At 37.1% G+C, this 17,519-nt stretch overlaps 1 protein-coding gene across 2 annotated transcripts in view; it reads left to right on the top strand.

The window, feature by feature from the left end:
- Positions 1 to 17,519, top strand: part of LOC129711690 (guanine nucleotide-binding protein G(I)/G(S)/G(T) subunit beta-1) — a 55,492-nt gene that overhangs the window by 25,074 nt on the left and 12,899 nt on the right. For both annotated transcript variants that reach the window (XM_055659543.1, XM_055659542.1), the window contains exons 2-4: positions 11,714 to 11,812; positions 12,476 to 12,514; positions 13,945 to 14,051. In XM_055659543.1, the coding sequence (XP_055515518.1) occupies positions 11,756 to 11,812; positions 12,476 to 12,514; positions 13,945 to 14,051 (203 nt within the window). In that variant the 5' untranslated portion in view covers positions 11,714 to 11,755. The remainder of the gene's footprint in view (positions 1 to 11,713; positions 11,813 to 12,475; positions 12,515 to 13,944; positions 14,052 to 17,519) is intronic.

Genomic DNA, 17,519 nt, shown 5'->3' with positions numbered 1-17,519 from the left:
GTCCATTATAATGAGGGATTACTATAATCAGTAAACTATGATATTTAACTTTATTTCCCTGCGGATGGTGCAGGAATATGTGAGTTTTCTAACCCCTGATAACATTTCTTAATTTTTTTTATTGTATTTGGGCTTTTATTACCTGTCATTCTCCATAATCTACATGCATTACCATGTCTGTTAAATATAACTAAAATTATTTAATTCAATTATTTGATATTATTTTAAATTTTATTTGATGCTGGAGTGTAGCAGTACTGGCAGGTCTCATTTATCACCTACCCCAAGATTGTGTTGAACCTAAAGGAAATTGTGGTAGAAGTCAGCTTTTAGTAAATTTTGAGAAATACTGAAGTTTAGATTTTGTGGGGACTCCCGTGCATTTGTAATGTGAAATTTAGTTGTTAACCAATACTTGTATTTTGTAATATAGTTACTGCAGCAGATCTTTCCAAGATGTTTCACAAGAATCACATGAACATCATCAAAATAAAAATGGATGGTAGAAAGAATGACTTTGTATTTAACCAGGAACCATTATAGTTCAGCCAGCATAATATTACAGGCAAATCTGAATATGTTTGCAGTTAGATCTTGAGCATTGGAATTTTGAATAGTTGTAATGTGTGGAGGGCAGATTGAAGGATGTGGAATTGAGTGTACTAACTTTATGAAAGTGGAAATGGGATGAGTTGGTGATGGCACAAAGCTGAAGATTTTGACATTAAGGCACCATAGTTGCTAGCATGCTTGTTCAATTTCAGATAGTTGCCAGAGACGGAATTAAGTCGTGTAAAGAGAGATTTGCTACAGATTCTGAAGATGCATTTGACTTTTCCTGGTTTTTGCAAGGAAATTTCACTCATCCAATACTTTGTTGGATATTTTATAGACCAAAAGATCATGCAATGTGTGATATGGGAATTTGTGCACTGTAGATTGTTTTTTGGTTGTTTAGTTGCTTGGAAAGGTGTGCAGATTCTGATTATTGTTGTGTTCATCAGAATGCAATGAAATGCCTTGTCGCATGAAATTCAGAGCATAAGTATACATGATAATGACTGATACAACAGATGCAAAACAGCAGAATATAAATGCAATTCAAATTATGGTGCAATCTGAAGTAATGCAAGAAAGATAACTGCAATAATGGAATAACTGAATGAGGTAGAGTTAAGAGTATGTGGCAGGACCATTAATGAGGTGCTATAAAAGATGTTCAGGAGTCTGATGGCAGTGGGAAAGAAGCTACTCTTAAGTCTGACTGTCCTATCTTTCAAGCTCCTGTACATTCTCTCAGAATGGTGGCAGACCTACTTGAAAATACTTGCAGCCTTCCTGACTCAATGCACCATGAAGATGGACTGGATGGAAGGTAGTGTTAACCCTGTGATGGACTCGGCTGTGTTCACCACTCTAGGTTCAGGCGGTCAAGGGCACAGCAGTTGCCATACCAGACTGAGGTGCATCTGGTCAGAATACTTTCTATAGCGCAGCTGTAGAAGCTCAAGGTTCCTTGTGAGTCCCAGATTTTCTCAGCCACCTAAGAAACTAACTACACTGCACTTTCTTGATCTCTTCATCACTGTACAAGGCACCAGGTTAGATTTATTATGATTGCCCCCATTTCCTTAGGTCAACAACTAACTCTTTTGACTTGCTGCTATTCGGGCTAGGTGGTTGTTCTGACACCATTAGGCAAGGTTCCTGGTCTCTTCCTATAGTGTTACAATAATATTGTGTGTCCTTAAGGGGTTGTGTAAAATTGGATCTATTTCTTAGTACTGAGAGAGTTATTTTAACATTTGACACCAATCAAACTGTTGCAATGGTATCTCAGGCTGTACTTAAATATGAGCCTGTTTAATGCTTAGATCTTTGTAGTGAAGCTTGAGCAATGTGATGCTATTGTTCTATGGGCACTAGAAGTGACCGTAGTGAAAAGCACTTCCATCCAAATATTTTTGCCCCAGAAATACAACATTCCCAAATGCAGAGCTGCCAAGTAGTACAGATTTTCCGTATTTTGTACGATAATGCGATAAGAATACTGATGTACGATTTTGCGTGGTTTAATACGGATTTAAAAAAAAATTCAGCCATAGATAATCATAACAACGAGTCAACCGAGGTGCAGCGGGCAGGTGGGAACAACCGAGATTGACTCAACTTCAATGGAAAAGTAATAACCCGGTGAAATTGACTTAAGATCTTACTGCTTAAAAATGCAAGGATATAAAAAGTCATACTGTACCTCTAAATATTATAGCAAATTAAATTTATAAGTATTTTAAATTTCAAGATCTGGATGGTTATTTTTGTAAGCGTTGATCTACCACGAAGCTTGGGGTTAAGAGGATGGAATCTCTTTATCTCTCATTCTTTCTCACCCTCTCTCCCCTCTCTCTCTCTCCCTCCCCACCCTCTCTCGCTGTATCTCTGTCTTTCGCTCTCTCTTTCCCACTCCCCATCTCTCTCTCTCTTGCTCTCTCACCTCGGCATTCCTGGAATCATTTGGCGTTTTGCAAAGACAACTGCATCTGCAGTTCCTTCCTATAGAAGAAGAACCTGGCCCGAAACAACTCCTAATCCATTCCCTCCACAGATGCCGCCCAACCGGGTTGAGTTCCTCCAGCACTCTGTTTTTTATTTAACTCTGAAATTAAAGATAGACACAAAAAGCTGGAGTAATTCAGCGGGACAGGCAGCGACTGGAGAGAAGGAATGGGTGACATTTGTACGGTGTTATGCAAGGCAGCTTTTGTTGCCTCCAACAGCTTTCGTTATCTTTATTTTTTCAACCTGCTCTCATGTGTCTCTGCTCTCCCTCCCTCCCTTTTACTCCCTCTCCTTCAGACAATCACAAGTACTCTCACCAACGAGAGTTCAGTTCAGTCTGAAGAAGGGTTTCAACAAGAAACGTCACCCATTCCTTCTCTACAGAGTCACTGCCTGTCCCGCTCCAGGTTTAAACCGAGCGCTGTCAGTTTAACGCGTGGGAATTTAAACAAAAAGCTTTCGGCTGCAGTGCTATGGGTTCTAAATGTAACGCTACCGGCTGGAGCGCTATGGGCTTTACACATAGCGCTATGGGTCACAGACAGTTCGGGAAAATTCTCGTATAACAATGAGTCTTTGGAATTCTCTTTCTCAGTGGAAGTTGAGCCTTTGATTATTTTTCAGGCAGTGGCAGAATTCTGTATAAGCCTAGTAGTGAATGGTTACCAGTGGGATTGCAGTTACATTGGGATTGGTGTTGATTTTACAGAACGGTGGGGTGGGCTCAAGGGGGAGAGAGGGAGGGGGGAGTGGGAGGAGATAAATTTGTTTGTTGTCGTGCACACTTGTCACAGGGCCGCCAGGAAATTTGTGTCTCCCCCCATGTTTTAAAAGCAATTTCCGCCCATGAATAAACATTTTGATAATGGGCAAAGCAAAAAGTAGCATGTTCTCTGGAAAGACTTATCCTAAAATAATTGATCGTAATGGTGTGATTTTCCGTCAGGGCGTCTGTATCATTCAGTCAGTGAGCTGTAAATGTGGACGCCATGACGGTAATCACGAGCACCTTAAGATGGCGCGAATAATTACCCATGGCGTACTATGGCTTTGATCTTTGGTCGGGGCTTCACAGGCGCTCGCGCGCATTACGTACCACGTGGCGTGGTGGATGCGAAGCTGTTGCGAGTCGAGGGATGAGGCGCAACAAGATTAGAAAGAATAGGGATTAAAAATGCAAAATGGCTTCTACATCTGGCGCTAAAAGCAGGAAGCAGCCATTCAAACAGCAGTATACAAAGAGATGGCAATGAATGCACTGTCAAGTAAGGTGCATAGAAGACATGTCAATTAGTAGCAATGTTATGCATTCTTATACTCTTATATGGGTATGACCGCACATAAAAAATAACATTTTTTCCAGCAAAATGGTACAGCGTAAAAATACTGATTTCCTCAGCAAAATACTGATTTTCAGGTACTAGAATACTGAAATGTTCTGACAAAACTTGGCATCTCTGCAAATGTTCAATTTAAAATAGATCAATGATTGATCATAGAATCATAAGATTATGATCATAGAATCATAATCACAAGGGAAGCTATTCAGCTTCTGCTTGGACTGTTGTAGAATAAGTACCAGTCATTATATTTCCCTGTAATCCCTGAAATATTCTTGCCTGTTGCCCAATGTTCTGCTGAATTGTTTGAATCTTTCAAGTAGGGCATTCAAGATCCCCACAATTTTCTATGGAATAATACACATGCTGCCAGTGGTTCAGGTCATAATGGAATCTTTTTTCCAGTCACATCCCCCATTGGAAGTTTATTTAGCCCTATCAAAATCATTCATCATTTTGAGTATAGCTATCAAGATGTGCCTAATCATGTATGATGCATGGCTGCTTGCAGTATATCTGCTGAAAATTGTAGAATCGTGTGCTGGATTCAATTGGTGATATTTGCCTAAGTTACATAAGCTTATTTGAGCCTCAAGTTCAATACAGTAACATTGTGGGAAACGCTATTCTTGAAGACTCTTCCAGTTCTGTTTTTGTTGAATGGTAGACTTGTATGGTTAGATTAATTTTTCAGTTACCCTGGCCAAATTGCAGTTGGCCTGTCTGTGTGGCATCTTGATATTCAAGATTGTTCTTGCAATGTTCAGAATGTCTCTGTAATATTTAAGAAAAAATAAAATTAATATTTATTCAGACAATAGCCATGTGCAAATTGTACCCATTATTAAATTTGCACATAATTTAACTTTTTGCAGGGATTTCTGGGAATCGGTGTATGCTGTGCATTTTGCCATGAGTAGTACTGCCATAAAAATCAGTGTTACACATGAGCTATCAAATGATTCGCAACTTTCTCTGCAGTTGAACAGCTTTAGATGGTAGACCTGTTGTGTAACTAAGCTCAGTAAATGTGTTTTGCTTATTACAGCAACCAAAAATCTACCAGCAAAGATATTGGTTCTCAGGCTCATATGATTTCACCAGAAGCAATCCTAGGTAGCAGTAACAGATTAGAGTTGTTACAAACCCTGGCTGAATGTTTGAGACTGGGATTAATCAACTCTGCAGTACCAGCTGGTGCTTGCTGACAGAAGTAATTGAATGCTGCTGGGGAGGGTGGAATACAGTGTGTGTGGAGGAAGGTAATTGGCAACATGCTGCTTATTATTTTCTAATTACCTGAGGGGATCCTGCAATTGTGTTGGATAATAGCTTCAGCTATAGTTGATAGAATAGAGCCATCTTCCTTTAATTCATGAAAAAATTGCATTAATGCTTTATATGGGAGACAAATGCAATTGGTTCAACCTATTGTGGGGACAGTATATTTAAGGCACTACATTTGATATTTCAAAGCACATACAGTCACTGTTAGGTTTCCATTTTCTTTTCACCTGATGAAACAGTATTTTGAAATTTGTTTCAAGTCAAAACTGAGGTAGCAATGTGACTGGAAGCTGAGCTATTTGCTGAGTTGAAATACCTGATAGAGTAATGGGTAAATCTAGATGCCCCTAGTTTTTCAAAATTTATACTATCTCTGGTACAACTTTTTGAGCAAATAGCACAATTTGTTCACTTGGAACGTGTTAGCGCTTCCAATGTTTTCTAATCTGCTCCTGTATAAGAAGTAAAATGTTTTAACATTTAAGTGTATATCTTGGCAGACAGATTTTTTCCTGGGGAGGGTTTACTCTAGATTGGCAGGGGAGTGGGATCCAAAGCAATAGTGAGGCAGATCAGGCTGAAAATTGATAGAGAAGTTAAGGGTAGCTTCAGTAGATAAGACAGACAGTTGCCTGCATGGAACAAGGAAAGAGTGTTGGATTAAATTATTTATTTCAATGCAAGAGATCTGATGGATAAGGCGGATGAACTTGGGGCATGGATAGGTATGTGGGACTGGGATGTAAAGGCCAATATTTAGTTTATTATTATTGTCACATGTACCGAGGTATAGTGGAAAGCTTTTTTTTTGTTGCATGCTATCCATTCAGTGAAAAGGCTATATATGATTACATTCAAGATGTCCACAGTGTACAAATGCAGGATAAAGGGTAGAATGTTTAATGCAAGATAAAGTCCAGCAAAGTCCGATTAAAGATAGTTTGAAGGTCTCAGTGAGGTACATGCATATCAGGACTGCTCCCTGGTCCTGATATGCATTACGTCACTAATATTCCAAAAATATTACTTGAAATTTCCATTTTGCTACATCTAAAAAATGAGCTGTCAAATTAGAAAGAATAAACTACACGCTGCAAGTCGTGAGCAGAAGAATTTTTCCTCAATCTTCTCCGTTATACTAGTCATTGCTCGACATGTCCATTTATCTACTACTAATGGTTTATTGTGCCTATTTTTAAAGTTTATTTAACAGTCATTATAAAAACACACTTTTTCATATGGATGATAAAGTTAATTCCTGATCTATGCTGTCTCACCATGCTGTCTTATGCTTATTTCATTGGTAAATTTCATATGTTAAGTTGTATAAATTTGATGCAGTTTGTAATCTAAATTTATTTGACATTTGTGTCAACATCTATGCTAGAGTTATAAAATGCCTGAGCCGTCTTTGTAAAATAAAAATATTGTATAGAAAAAAAGATGTTAAAATTTGGAATATTCTCAGATTGTGGCATTCCTGCTATTAGCCAAGAGTAAAACTTCACATTTTATTTTACTTTAACTAAAATTTCTCTGGTGTACCGCAGTTGTATCTTCTGTGTGCGAATTGAATAACGAGAACTTTTGGGTATTCTAGAGTACCAGGGTTCTGAAGTTTAAAACGAACATTGAAAGGTCATGCTACCTGTAAATAACTTGAAGCATTGTTAGTTCCTGGCTTGTACAGTATTATTAGTAGTTCATTAACGTCAGGACGCTAAATAAATTGAAGACCTTTATTTACATCCATTTTCAAGTTCCACGAGACTTGAAATAATCAGTCTGTTACTCGGGAGCACATAATATCTCGGCGGGTGCCATTTGAGGAATAGGGTACCTTAGCCAATATGATTCAAATTGTTTGCTATATATAGATTAGCTGCCAAGCACATCATTTGAAGATCTTTAATTAGCTAACCTCATATGAAGTGTTGACACAAAAGATTCTATGCAAATACAAGGCACATATTAGACTTGATTGCACGGTTTTATATATATTTGTCTGATGAGTTGGGCATCCCTGGAAATTCCTATTGTTGATTTTCCTTTGTATTGAGTGAATTATAAGATCCCTTCAGTGATCACTTGGAGTTTAATCATAACTATAGGTCTGCAATACAAAACACTGGGTTTTCCAAGTCTTGTTATTTAACTGATTTGTAAGTCATGGTGGGATGTGAACGTGTACAATCCTCTGGATTTAAATGTGTGTGTATATAGCACAAACATAAAAAAGATGACAGTGCAAATCTTAGCTGGTAGCATGGCATCTTCAGAGAGAGACAGGGTTATGAAAAATTAATCGGCAATGATAGAGAAGGTAAGAAAGGAGGCTCCGGAGATGGAAAGAAACCTCCATGCCAGCCGTGTTAAGACAAGATGGCATGGGGTTATGGTGAGGATAAGGAGATTTAGAGGATGTCTGCAGAATTGGTATCACCCAGATTTCCTTTCTGGAATACTAATGTTGGAGGCGGATACTCAACAATATAAGTAACATCTGAACAAGCACTTGAATCACCAAGGCACCGAAGAAGACAGGACTGGTAAATGGAATTTGTATGTGATAAGCTGCACAGATATGGACTAGATTCACTAGAGGATCTGTTTCTGTGCTGAGAATCTATTATCACTATTTCCAGAATTTTTCCTCGTCCTTCGCACATCGTTAACCACACTTGCAAGTTGGACTACTTACAAAAAAAATTACCAAGTTAGCCACAGCTACCGAGAGAGAGAGTTATCTGATCATTAATATAGCAGCATTGGACAAAAGGAACAGGTATTACATTATAAGTTTCTGATAAGTGTTGCGGGGTTCCAAAAAAGTATTTTGAGCAGCATTAATTTGAACAGATCAAAATTGTTAATAGTGGAAAATTGAGTTATAGTTCAATTGCTTAAGATTTCTTGTAGATTGGTGATGCAGCAGCTATTGAGATTAAATGATGTAGGAAGTTATCTATAGAGTTTTCCCAATGATCTTGTCGGTTTCCACTGGGTGCTCTAATTTCACCTACATTCCTTAAATGTGCTGATGGGTTAACAGTCTGCCGCTTAAAATAAAATCCTTGCTGTAAATAAGTGGCAGAAGAATCAAAGTAGAGTTGATGAGCAAGTAATGGTGTAAATTGAAGAGCCGCAGGACAGCGCCGAGTTGAAATCAGATTGCAGCAGTTTCTGATGTACATCTGGATTGCACTTGGAATGACCAATGTGTTTTTGTCCAAATTTGTATTGGGATTGTTGCTTGTTGCACACAGTGCTTTGCTGATAGGTAGCCCTGCTATTATCAGTGTAAATTTCAATGATTTTCACGACTCTCCTAGGATCATAGTAATAAAATAAACAAACAAAGGTTAATTCTGAGAAAAAGCAAACTTGAAGTTAAAGATTGATGGATTAAAAATGTTTCACTAAAATATTCATATCCATGGTGGCATTTTAAGTACTGATATGTTTTGTGGTATTCATAAACATTTTTCATCAGTGGATTGAATTGCATACAGATTAGATAGTGAAATAGCATTCCAAAGAATAATATAAATTGTTAGCTTTATATGTATCATTTGCCTATCCTAGAAATGAAACCAAAAACTACTTGGTTTATAAACTAGTAATCCTAAGAACAGAGAACCTTAAATTGTTTAGGTGTTTCTAATTCCAGTTCTCCATTTCTCAGTATATGTCATCGTATCTATTACTAAATGAGCTATTGTGTACAATACAAGTTTACTAATTTGATTGGATTTCATTGAATGCAATGTTAGTAGCCCAGAATGACTCATTTTCGCATTCATTTTTCGAGATGCGAGTGGGGACAGTATATTAAGTGAGTATATTTAAGTGGTAGTGAGTTTAATCAATTAGCCATATATATTTTTTTAATTGCGTATTACATTGTACCTCGTGGGAGCCTTTTGTGTAGATTGGCATAATTTCTTTGTTAAAGTGCCTGTATTTTGAGGCATTCATTGGCTCCTAAATGCTTTGCATCCAATTGGAGTTACCAAAACCAATTTTACTCCAGTGTGGCCTAACTGCATCCAGCAAATTTTCGAGGTTCCAGATTCGTCTGCTATTTTTAGTTCCACTACTTTATTCAGTTAGTTTAGTTTAGAGGTACAGCATGGAAATGGGTCCTTTAGTTTAAAGGTGCAGCATGGAAATGAGTCCATGCTGACCATTGATCACCCATTCATACTATTTCATGCTATCACTCTTTCCTTGATTTCTGTTAAACTTAACGTAAGTAATATCAGGAAACATAGTCTGACATCAATTTGGAGACTTAACATGAATATTTAAGAGCAGCCATTTTAAACTGGCAATTCATTTGTGCATTTGTTCATTGCAACTGCAATACACTATTAACACGTTCACGCTATATCATTATTTAAACTATACCCAGTGAGTTGATCGTGTTAAAGTACAATTGTTATTGTACAATGATTGATATATTTTTGAAAATTAATTAAAATGGTGTGACAGCATTTATTGAAAATGGATATGAGGAAATGGAAATTAAAATACATGTCCACAGAGCCTCACTATTGTATGCAGGAAAACTAGGAAATACCAATAGTTAGTGCGATTCTTTCTTTTTATCCATTTGCAATAAATGCCCTTGCACTCCTTTTTAATTTTACTGTGTGGATAAATAGACACATTGGAAGCAATATATAGGCAAGTGGCAAGCATTTGGATACCAGCAGGTTTCTGTACATTTTGCCGATGAGTAAGTCTTTGCTAAAATTGATGTCTATTCAGGTTGGTTTTAAACTTGACAAGACATTTTGATATTGGATAATTAATACTCCTAATAACATGTTTTGGCAGCTTGTCGTGCAAATTATGAAAGGATTGTTATTTTTTACCCTGTTCCTGAGATTCTCATCCTGAAAATAAATATACTTGTGCTCAAAATATTTAAAGCAGGTCTTAAACCATTGGGAAAACATGCCTAACATCTGATTCAAAATGTACCGTATAATTGGTCCGGTTAATGGGAGTTGATAGCATTAGTAACGAGACACGGCCCAAATTTGTTCATCAATCTCTGCAAGAGCAGTGTAGATGTATCATTGAGGAAGTAAAAGCACCATTGCAACTGAGCAAATCAGTGCGATTATAATGAGATGGAGGTCATTTACCACAATGTGGAGTAAATGGTACTGACAACCCTATGGATTAGATTTTGGTCGGATAGCTTTAACCCAGGCATGTTGTTTTATAAAAAGATTAAAGGATTTGATGTCATTGCCCTAAACACAAGCTTGGTTTGGAATGAGCCAATGAGTTGTTCAGGATGGAAGCTAGTTTGTAACAAAGGCTTAATTTCAGTGAAGTACTATTCAGTTGTTCACTTCAAATACCGCTGGCATCTAGGTGAGTAGGACGGTGATAGCTTGGTCAACCATCATATTGTAAATTGCATTTGTTTTAAGCACATTTGCCTATTTTTGAGATCTAAAATTGTTTTATCTAAAATTTAGTTTTATCTTCAGTTTAAAGATGGGTGGTTACCTTTGAAGTTTGATTATTCGAGAAAATTTTGAAAAATAGGTACCGTGTAATGAAAAAATGTGTACTATTGGTCCATTTGGAATTGCACGTGTCCTTTATGGTATGTATATTTAGATAAAGAGACTCTAGCAGAGTTGTTGGTTTCTCGGTGTTTAACAAAATGGCATACGTTTCTAAATTGATTAGATTATTTTCCGAAGTTTGGTTAGTTTGTCCAAAAATGATATTCAGTAATAGTTATATTTAGGAACCTTCTCATTGTTCCACCTGAATGCCAACTTTCATTTGTTTTGCCATAAAGATAGTGTAAATATAAATTTAAGGCAATAACTGGATTTGGGTCATGGATTGCCATGTTTGTATAATCAGCAGGTTTTGGTTTAAACCGATTTGGCTTAACAGTGAAAGTGACAGCCCTTAACCTTGAGTTAATTATTGTTGAGAAGACTCTGCCATTCACACTTAGTGAATGCTCTAGACTATACAAAATTGTTGAACCATTGGGGTGAACTGCTATTTAGAACTCATAAAAAGAATAGTAAGTATGTAACTAAGTTTACTCTGGTGAGGTAGAGTGAATCCTGATTCATATAGTGCTGGCACTGGATTGCACTCTTCTGCCCTTGACTACTGTGCATTTAAAGGAGAGTAATGTATGATTCTGGAATGGTTATGTGGTTCATCGTGTTATCTGCAAAATTGGTAATACATTTTAACTGCCTGGAAAATATGGAATAAAATCTGCACTTAGCAAAGCTTAAAATTTTGATTGTAATTTTACCCTTGGATTCTGTTTGCATTATTGATGACTAAAATTAAATGTTATTTCCTACAAACATATTATAGTTTCATGTTTTTAACCTGATTCCGCAGTTTTACTTTTGTTAAATGAAAATGTAAACGTGGAGTGAATGGACAAGATTATATGAATTATTTAAATGTTTTTTTCTAATCATTGATTATCTTCAGATAGTAACTTGCTTCTGTTTATTTTTAAGATATTGGGAGTGTTGCAGTGGAGGCAAGCTTAGTGCAGGAAAATGAGTGAGCTGGAGCAGTTACGTCAGGAGGCTGAGCAACTGAAGAATCAGATCAGAGTGAGTATTATCTCTGGCATGTCAGCTGTCATGTTAAGTTTCAATTTTTACAAATTAAATCAGTGAGAAAGTGATTGTTGTTTAGAGATATAGTGTGGAAACTGACCCGTCGGCCCACCAAGTTCACGCCGATCATCGATCACCTGTTCACACTCTACTTCTGTTATCCCATTTTTGCATCCACTCCCTATATACCTGAGGCAATTTAGAGACCAATTAACCTATAAACCAACACGTCTTTGGGATGTGGGAGGAAACTTGAGCAACAGAAAAAACGCACACGGTCACAGGGGGGGAGAACATGCAAACTCCGTACAGTACCTACAATACAAAGAATGTAATCGGAAAATACTGTCTCCGACTACATTCTATCTTTGTCCCGCACCCTCCCTGACATCAGTCTGAAGAAGGGTATCGACCCGAAACGCCACCCATTCCTTCTCTCCAGAGATGCTGCCTGACCCGCTGAGTTACTCCAGCATTTGTGTCTAACCAGGACAGATCATCCCGGATGTTAATCATGTTGGATTAATGCTATGCGATATTGATATTTCTGTTTAGTGTATTATTATCACGTGTACCAAGGTACAGTGAAAAGCTTTTGTTTGGACTTTTATTGGAATATGTTGTATTTTTATTTACTGTCTTGTCATTCCCTTTCAGGATGCCAGAAAAGCATGCGCGGATGCTACTTTGGCCCAGGTAATGAGATTAGAGATGCTCAGAATTTTGTTCCACGGTTTTTTTTAATTTCACACTTATACTGATGCCTTTCCAGCCCTTGTCCAAATTTTTGTCTATTGTTAATTCTGGACACCAATTAGGGATGACAAAATGTAACGGAATGAAGATACTGCACTAAAAAGTTATTTTTATGAAATAAAGAAGATATTTTAAAATTGAATATAATGAAAGCTAAGGCTCTGACAGTTGCTGTTAAGAAATGCCATGTCATATGGGACATTAATCAGATTTTTTCTTGGGGATATTAGCAAAAATGGTGCTAAAACAAATATCTGTAAAGTGGCACTCAAGGCATAGACTAGAATTTGAAATAATTGAATTATTAGTTTATGAAGAGGGAAATGGTGCAGTTTTATTTCCAAACAAAAATATAACGTAGTTTGCAGCTTGTCCTATAAACGGGTTATATAGGTCATACTGCTGAATTACCCAGATATTTAGCGGTTGGTGAAATATTTGTTTGTTTTTCTTTTAAAGCCTGGTTTTCTGGGAAAACGCACAATATCAGCAACATTTTTTTTAAATGTATTCATGCTCTCGAGATATTAACTTTTTTCTGTATTGTCAATGAGCTATTTTCTTACCATCCCACTTTTAAATTTAATCTTGTGCACTTTGAATCATAGCAGGAATATGTGGAGAAATATATTTAGTTTCAATTGAATGAATTTTCACTTAGTAATGTGATGGGTCTTTTTTCCATTAAAAGTTTCAGGGTGCATAATGTTACAACTAATCAATTTCTGAAGTTATGAGTGAGTAATATAGGATAAGTTTTTATGGAATGATTTTAAATGCCAAATAAAGACAGGAAATGTTCAGCCAACGTAGCCTGTCCAGTCCACTTAGCCACTGAAATGAACTTGCAGAAAGAGCAATGATTTAGAAATATTGAACTGCCAATCTCAGCATCAATCAGCCACTTGTTTCACAATTTTTCCCAGCTTGCTGGGTTTCATTCATTTTGGTTTGGCTTTGTTGTCATCCTTGGGTGCTTAAAGGTGTAAAGTTCAGTACACTAGGTCAAGTAACTTTCATGCCATTTTTTTAAACTTTCAGATTTGAGAATTGGATTAGGGAAAAATATTTTGAGTTTGATATGCAGTACAGTCTTAAAAGCTTGAATATGAAGAGTTATGGTGGTTAAAAAGATCAGATCAAAGTTCATCTCAGCAAATTTACGTCATTCTTTCAATAAGAACCTATGTGTGGAACAATATGGCATTTTATTTGCAAACCTTCTTTCAATTAGTCAATTTTGTATTTAAAAAAAGAAAAGAAAATACACACTTTTTTGGCTGCTAAGACTTTCATAAACTGGATGTTTATGGATTGGTGGGTATTGGGATGGCTGATCAAAGGTAATTGTTATTGTTGTTCCTTTGTAGATCACAGCCAACATTGATCCTGTGGGTCGAATTCAGATGCGTACTAGGCGAACACTACGAGGCCACCTTGCTAAAATTTATGCAATGCACTGGGGTACTGACTCCAGGTATGTATTTCATTCATTGTTTTCTAAATGTTAAGATTTAAATGAATATTGACCATGTGGAACAGCAATGTTGCATAAAATAAGCCAATTAGGGAGGAGTCTGCAAGTAGTCTAGTCATTGGCACAGCAATATTTTAAATGGAATTTTGTTGCAGGTAATATATTCCCAAAAGGTCTCTCTTCATTACCTAATGACTGAAGGGAATCCAGTGCAGAACATCAACAATTACGTGTTTTTTTTTTGGTTGCAAAAACACATGAATTGTTAATCGTATAATTCATAATGCAACGCCACCAAGGTTTGAAATAATTGATTTAGAAGAGACAAAATATAGTTTTGTATAACCCATTTAAGTCCCTTTGTTCAAGAATGAAACAACTACTTCAAAATGATTATGCCACAAATTTTCTGTATACATTGCAAGCATAGCAATGATGGGAAAACCTAGTTGATAAGATCAATGCACTAATTGTTTTTCATGCAAAACTTGTTTGGTTGCATTCATATTTATACCTATTGTAGTAATCCATGCCGTCAAACTGGATTTGCTGAAATAGGAAATAAATGAAGCCAAAGCTTAAATAACATGTTTACTTCTGAAGCTACATGATAGCATGTTAGAATTTAATATGGTTTGTCGTATTATGACATTGGAAGGATTTTATTCTTAACATATTATTTAATACAGTCATATACGCGGTCATACATAAAATCTCTTCATCACATTGCGTTGTAGTCGTACAGCACATAAATGAGCCTTTTAGTCCACCACTTCCATGCTAAACATTGTCCATCTTCACTAATCCCATTTGGACCATATCCTTTCATTCCTTATGGAAGTGTCTTCAAATGTGGACCCTTAAATGTGGTGATTATACCTTATTCCACTGTCATCTCTGGTGGCTTTTCAGATATCAATTACTCTGTACAAAAGAGAATTGCCCAAAACTCCCTCCCATCGTAAACCTTGGTTTTGCTATGCCTACCCTGGCCGGAAAAGATTTTTGACCATCCACCCTATCTGTGCATCTCGTAATTTTGCATTTATCTGGTTGCCCATCAGCTGCCTTCTCTTCAGGGAAAACTTGATTGAGAGATGGCAGAGCTTTTTTGTTGATTGTAACTTGGTCAAATCATGATTCACAGACTTGCAGATTGTGCTCTGAAGCTCTGGAGTTGCAGCAACTCCTTATGTCTTTTTTATCAATACCAGTCTTTTTACTCAATACCTCGACCATCCAGGCTAGTTTTGAGCATGGTTTTTCTATCTTTTTTATGAATATCAATGTAAAGCAAGCTTTCCTTGCTTTACATTGCTTTGAAATAGGATCTTTGGAATGTACAAACCTTGCATTCAGGTCCTGTGGCCAGCCCTGCTGATAGAAGCACTGTTTCATATGTTACATCAGTAACCACGCTTCAGTAGTGAATCGCTGGCTATAAATATCTCAATGACCTGATATCATGAAAGATGCCACAGAACTGAAAGTTTATCTTTCACATAAAGAACGGTTAAGACATCCAGATTTAAATTGTAAATGCACAAACTAAGTTGGCAGCTAATTAAACTGAGGCAGGTGTAGATTGGTCCATTGGGGAAATGTAACTGCCATGTGATAAGATGCACATGCACCTGAGAACTCAACAGGGAATGGGATTATTCATCTGTAAATAACCATTATGACCCAGCATTTCTGCAAAATTTAAAATAGCAAACAAAGTAATAAGCCTTGCCCTTATTGTGCAGAATAGATGTAATTTGGCTGAGATCCATCAATGGCTGCTAATTTTCAGTTGCAGAAAAAGGGATGTTTAAAAAAAAAAATACATTTTAATAAACATTCCATTGCTTGCATGCTCAGCAGAGGCCTCTTGCACTAGGGTGATTTGCTGTTTACCAATTCAAGTTGTTTATGGCTTTGTATCGTGAAAATAGCACATGACACGCACAGTGCTTTTTGTAAATCAGGTGTTTTGTATGTACAGTGCCCTCCATAATGTTTGGGACAAAGACCCATTGTTTATTTATTTGCCTCTGTACTCCACAATTTAAGATTTGTAATAGACAAAATCACATGTGGTTAAAGTGCATATTGTCAAATTTTATTAAAGGCCATTTTTAAACATTTTGGTTTCACCATGTGGAAATTATAGCTGTGTTTATACATAGTCCCTCCATTTCAAGGCACCAGAATGTTTGGGACACATGGCTTCACATGCGTTTGTAATTGCTCAGGTGTGTTTAATTGCCTCCTTAATGCAGGTATAAGAGAGCTCTCAGCACCTAGTCTTTCCTCTAGTCTTTCCGTCGCCTTTGGAAACTTTTATCAACATGAGGACCAAAGTTGTGCCAATAAAAGTCAAAGAAACCATTATGAGACTGAGAACCAAGAATAAAACTGTTAAGAGATATCAGCCAATTCTTAGGCGTACCAAAATCAGTTGTTTGGAACATCATTGAGAAGAAAGAGAGCACTGGTGAGTTTACTAATCACAGAGGGACTGGCAGGCCAAGGAGGACCTCCACAGCTGATTACAGAAGAATTCTCTCTATAATAAAGAAAAATCCCCAAACACCTGTCCAATAGATTAGAAATACTCTTCAGGAATCGGGTGTGGATTTGTCAATGACCACTGTCCGCAGAAGATTTGATGAACTGAAATACAGAGGCTACACTGCAAGATGCAAACCACTGGTTAGTGGGGAAAAATAGGATGACCCGTTTACAATTTGCCCAGAAGTACTTTAAAAAGCAACCAGTTCTGGAAAAGGGTCTTGTGGGCAGATAAGACGAAGATTAACTTGTATCAGAGTGATGGCAAGAGCAAAGTATAGAGGAGAAAAGGAACTGCCCAAGATCCAAAGCATACCACCTCACCTATGAACAGTGGTGGGGGTGTTATGGCCTGGGCATGTATGGCTACTTAAGGTACTGGCTCACTTATCTTCATTGATGATACAACTGCTGATGGTAGTAGCAGAATGAATTCTGAAGTGCATAGACACTTCCTATCTGCTCAAGTTCAAACAAATGCCTCAAAACTCATTGGCCAGTGGTTCATTCTACAGCAAGACTATGATCCCAAACATACTGCTAAAGCAACAAAGGAGTTTTTCAAAGCTAACAAAGGGCAAATTCTTGAGTGACCCGATCTGAACCCAATTGAGCGTGCCTTTTATATGCTGAAGAGAAAACTGAAGGGTACTAGCTCCCAAAACAAGCATAAGTTAAATATGGCTGGATATTACAGGCCTGGCAGAGCATCACCAGAGAAAACACCCAGCAATGGGTGATGTCCATGAATAGCAGACTTCAAGCAGTCATTGCATGAAAAGAATATGCAACATAATACTAAACATGACTACTTTCATTGACATGACATTGCTCTGTCCCAAACATTATGGTGCCCAGAAATGGGGGGACTATATATAAACACAGCTATAATTTCTACATGGTGAAACCAAA

Source organism: Leucoraja erinacea, chromosome 30, assembly GCF_028641065.1.
Source record: "Leucoraja erinacea ecotype New England chromosome 30, Leri_hhj_1, whole genome shotgun sequence".
NCBI lineage: Eukaryota > Metazoa > Chordata > Chondrichthyes > Rajiformes > Rajidae > Leucoraja > Leucoraja erinaceus.
The sequence above is the reverse complement of the archived record's forward strand: the minus strand, read 5'-3'. Positions and strand labels throughout refer to the sequence as shown.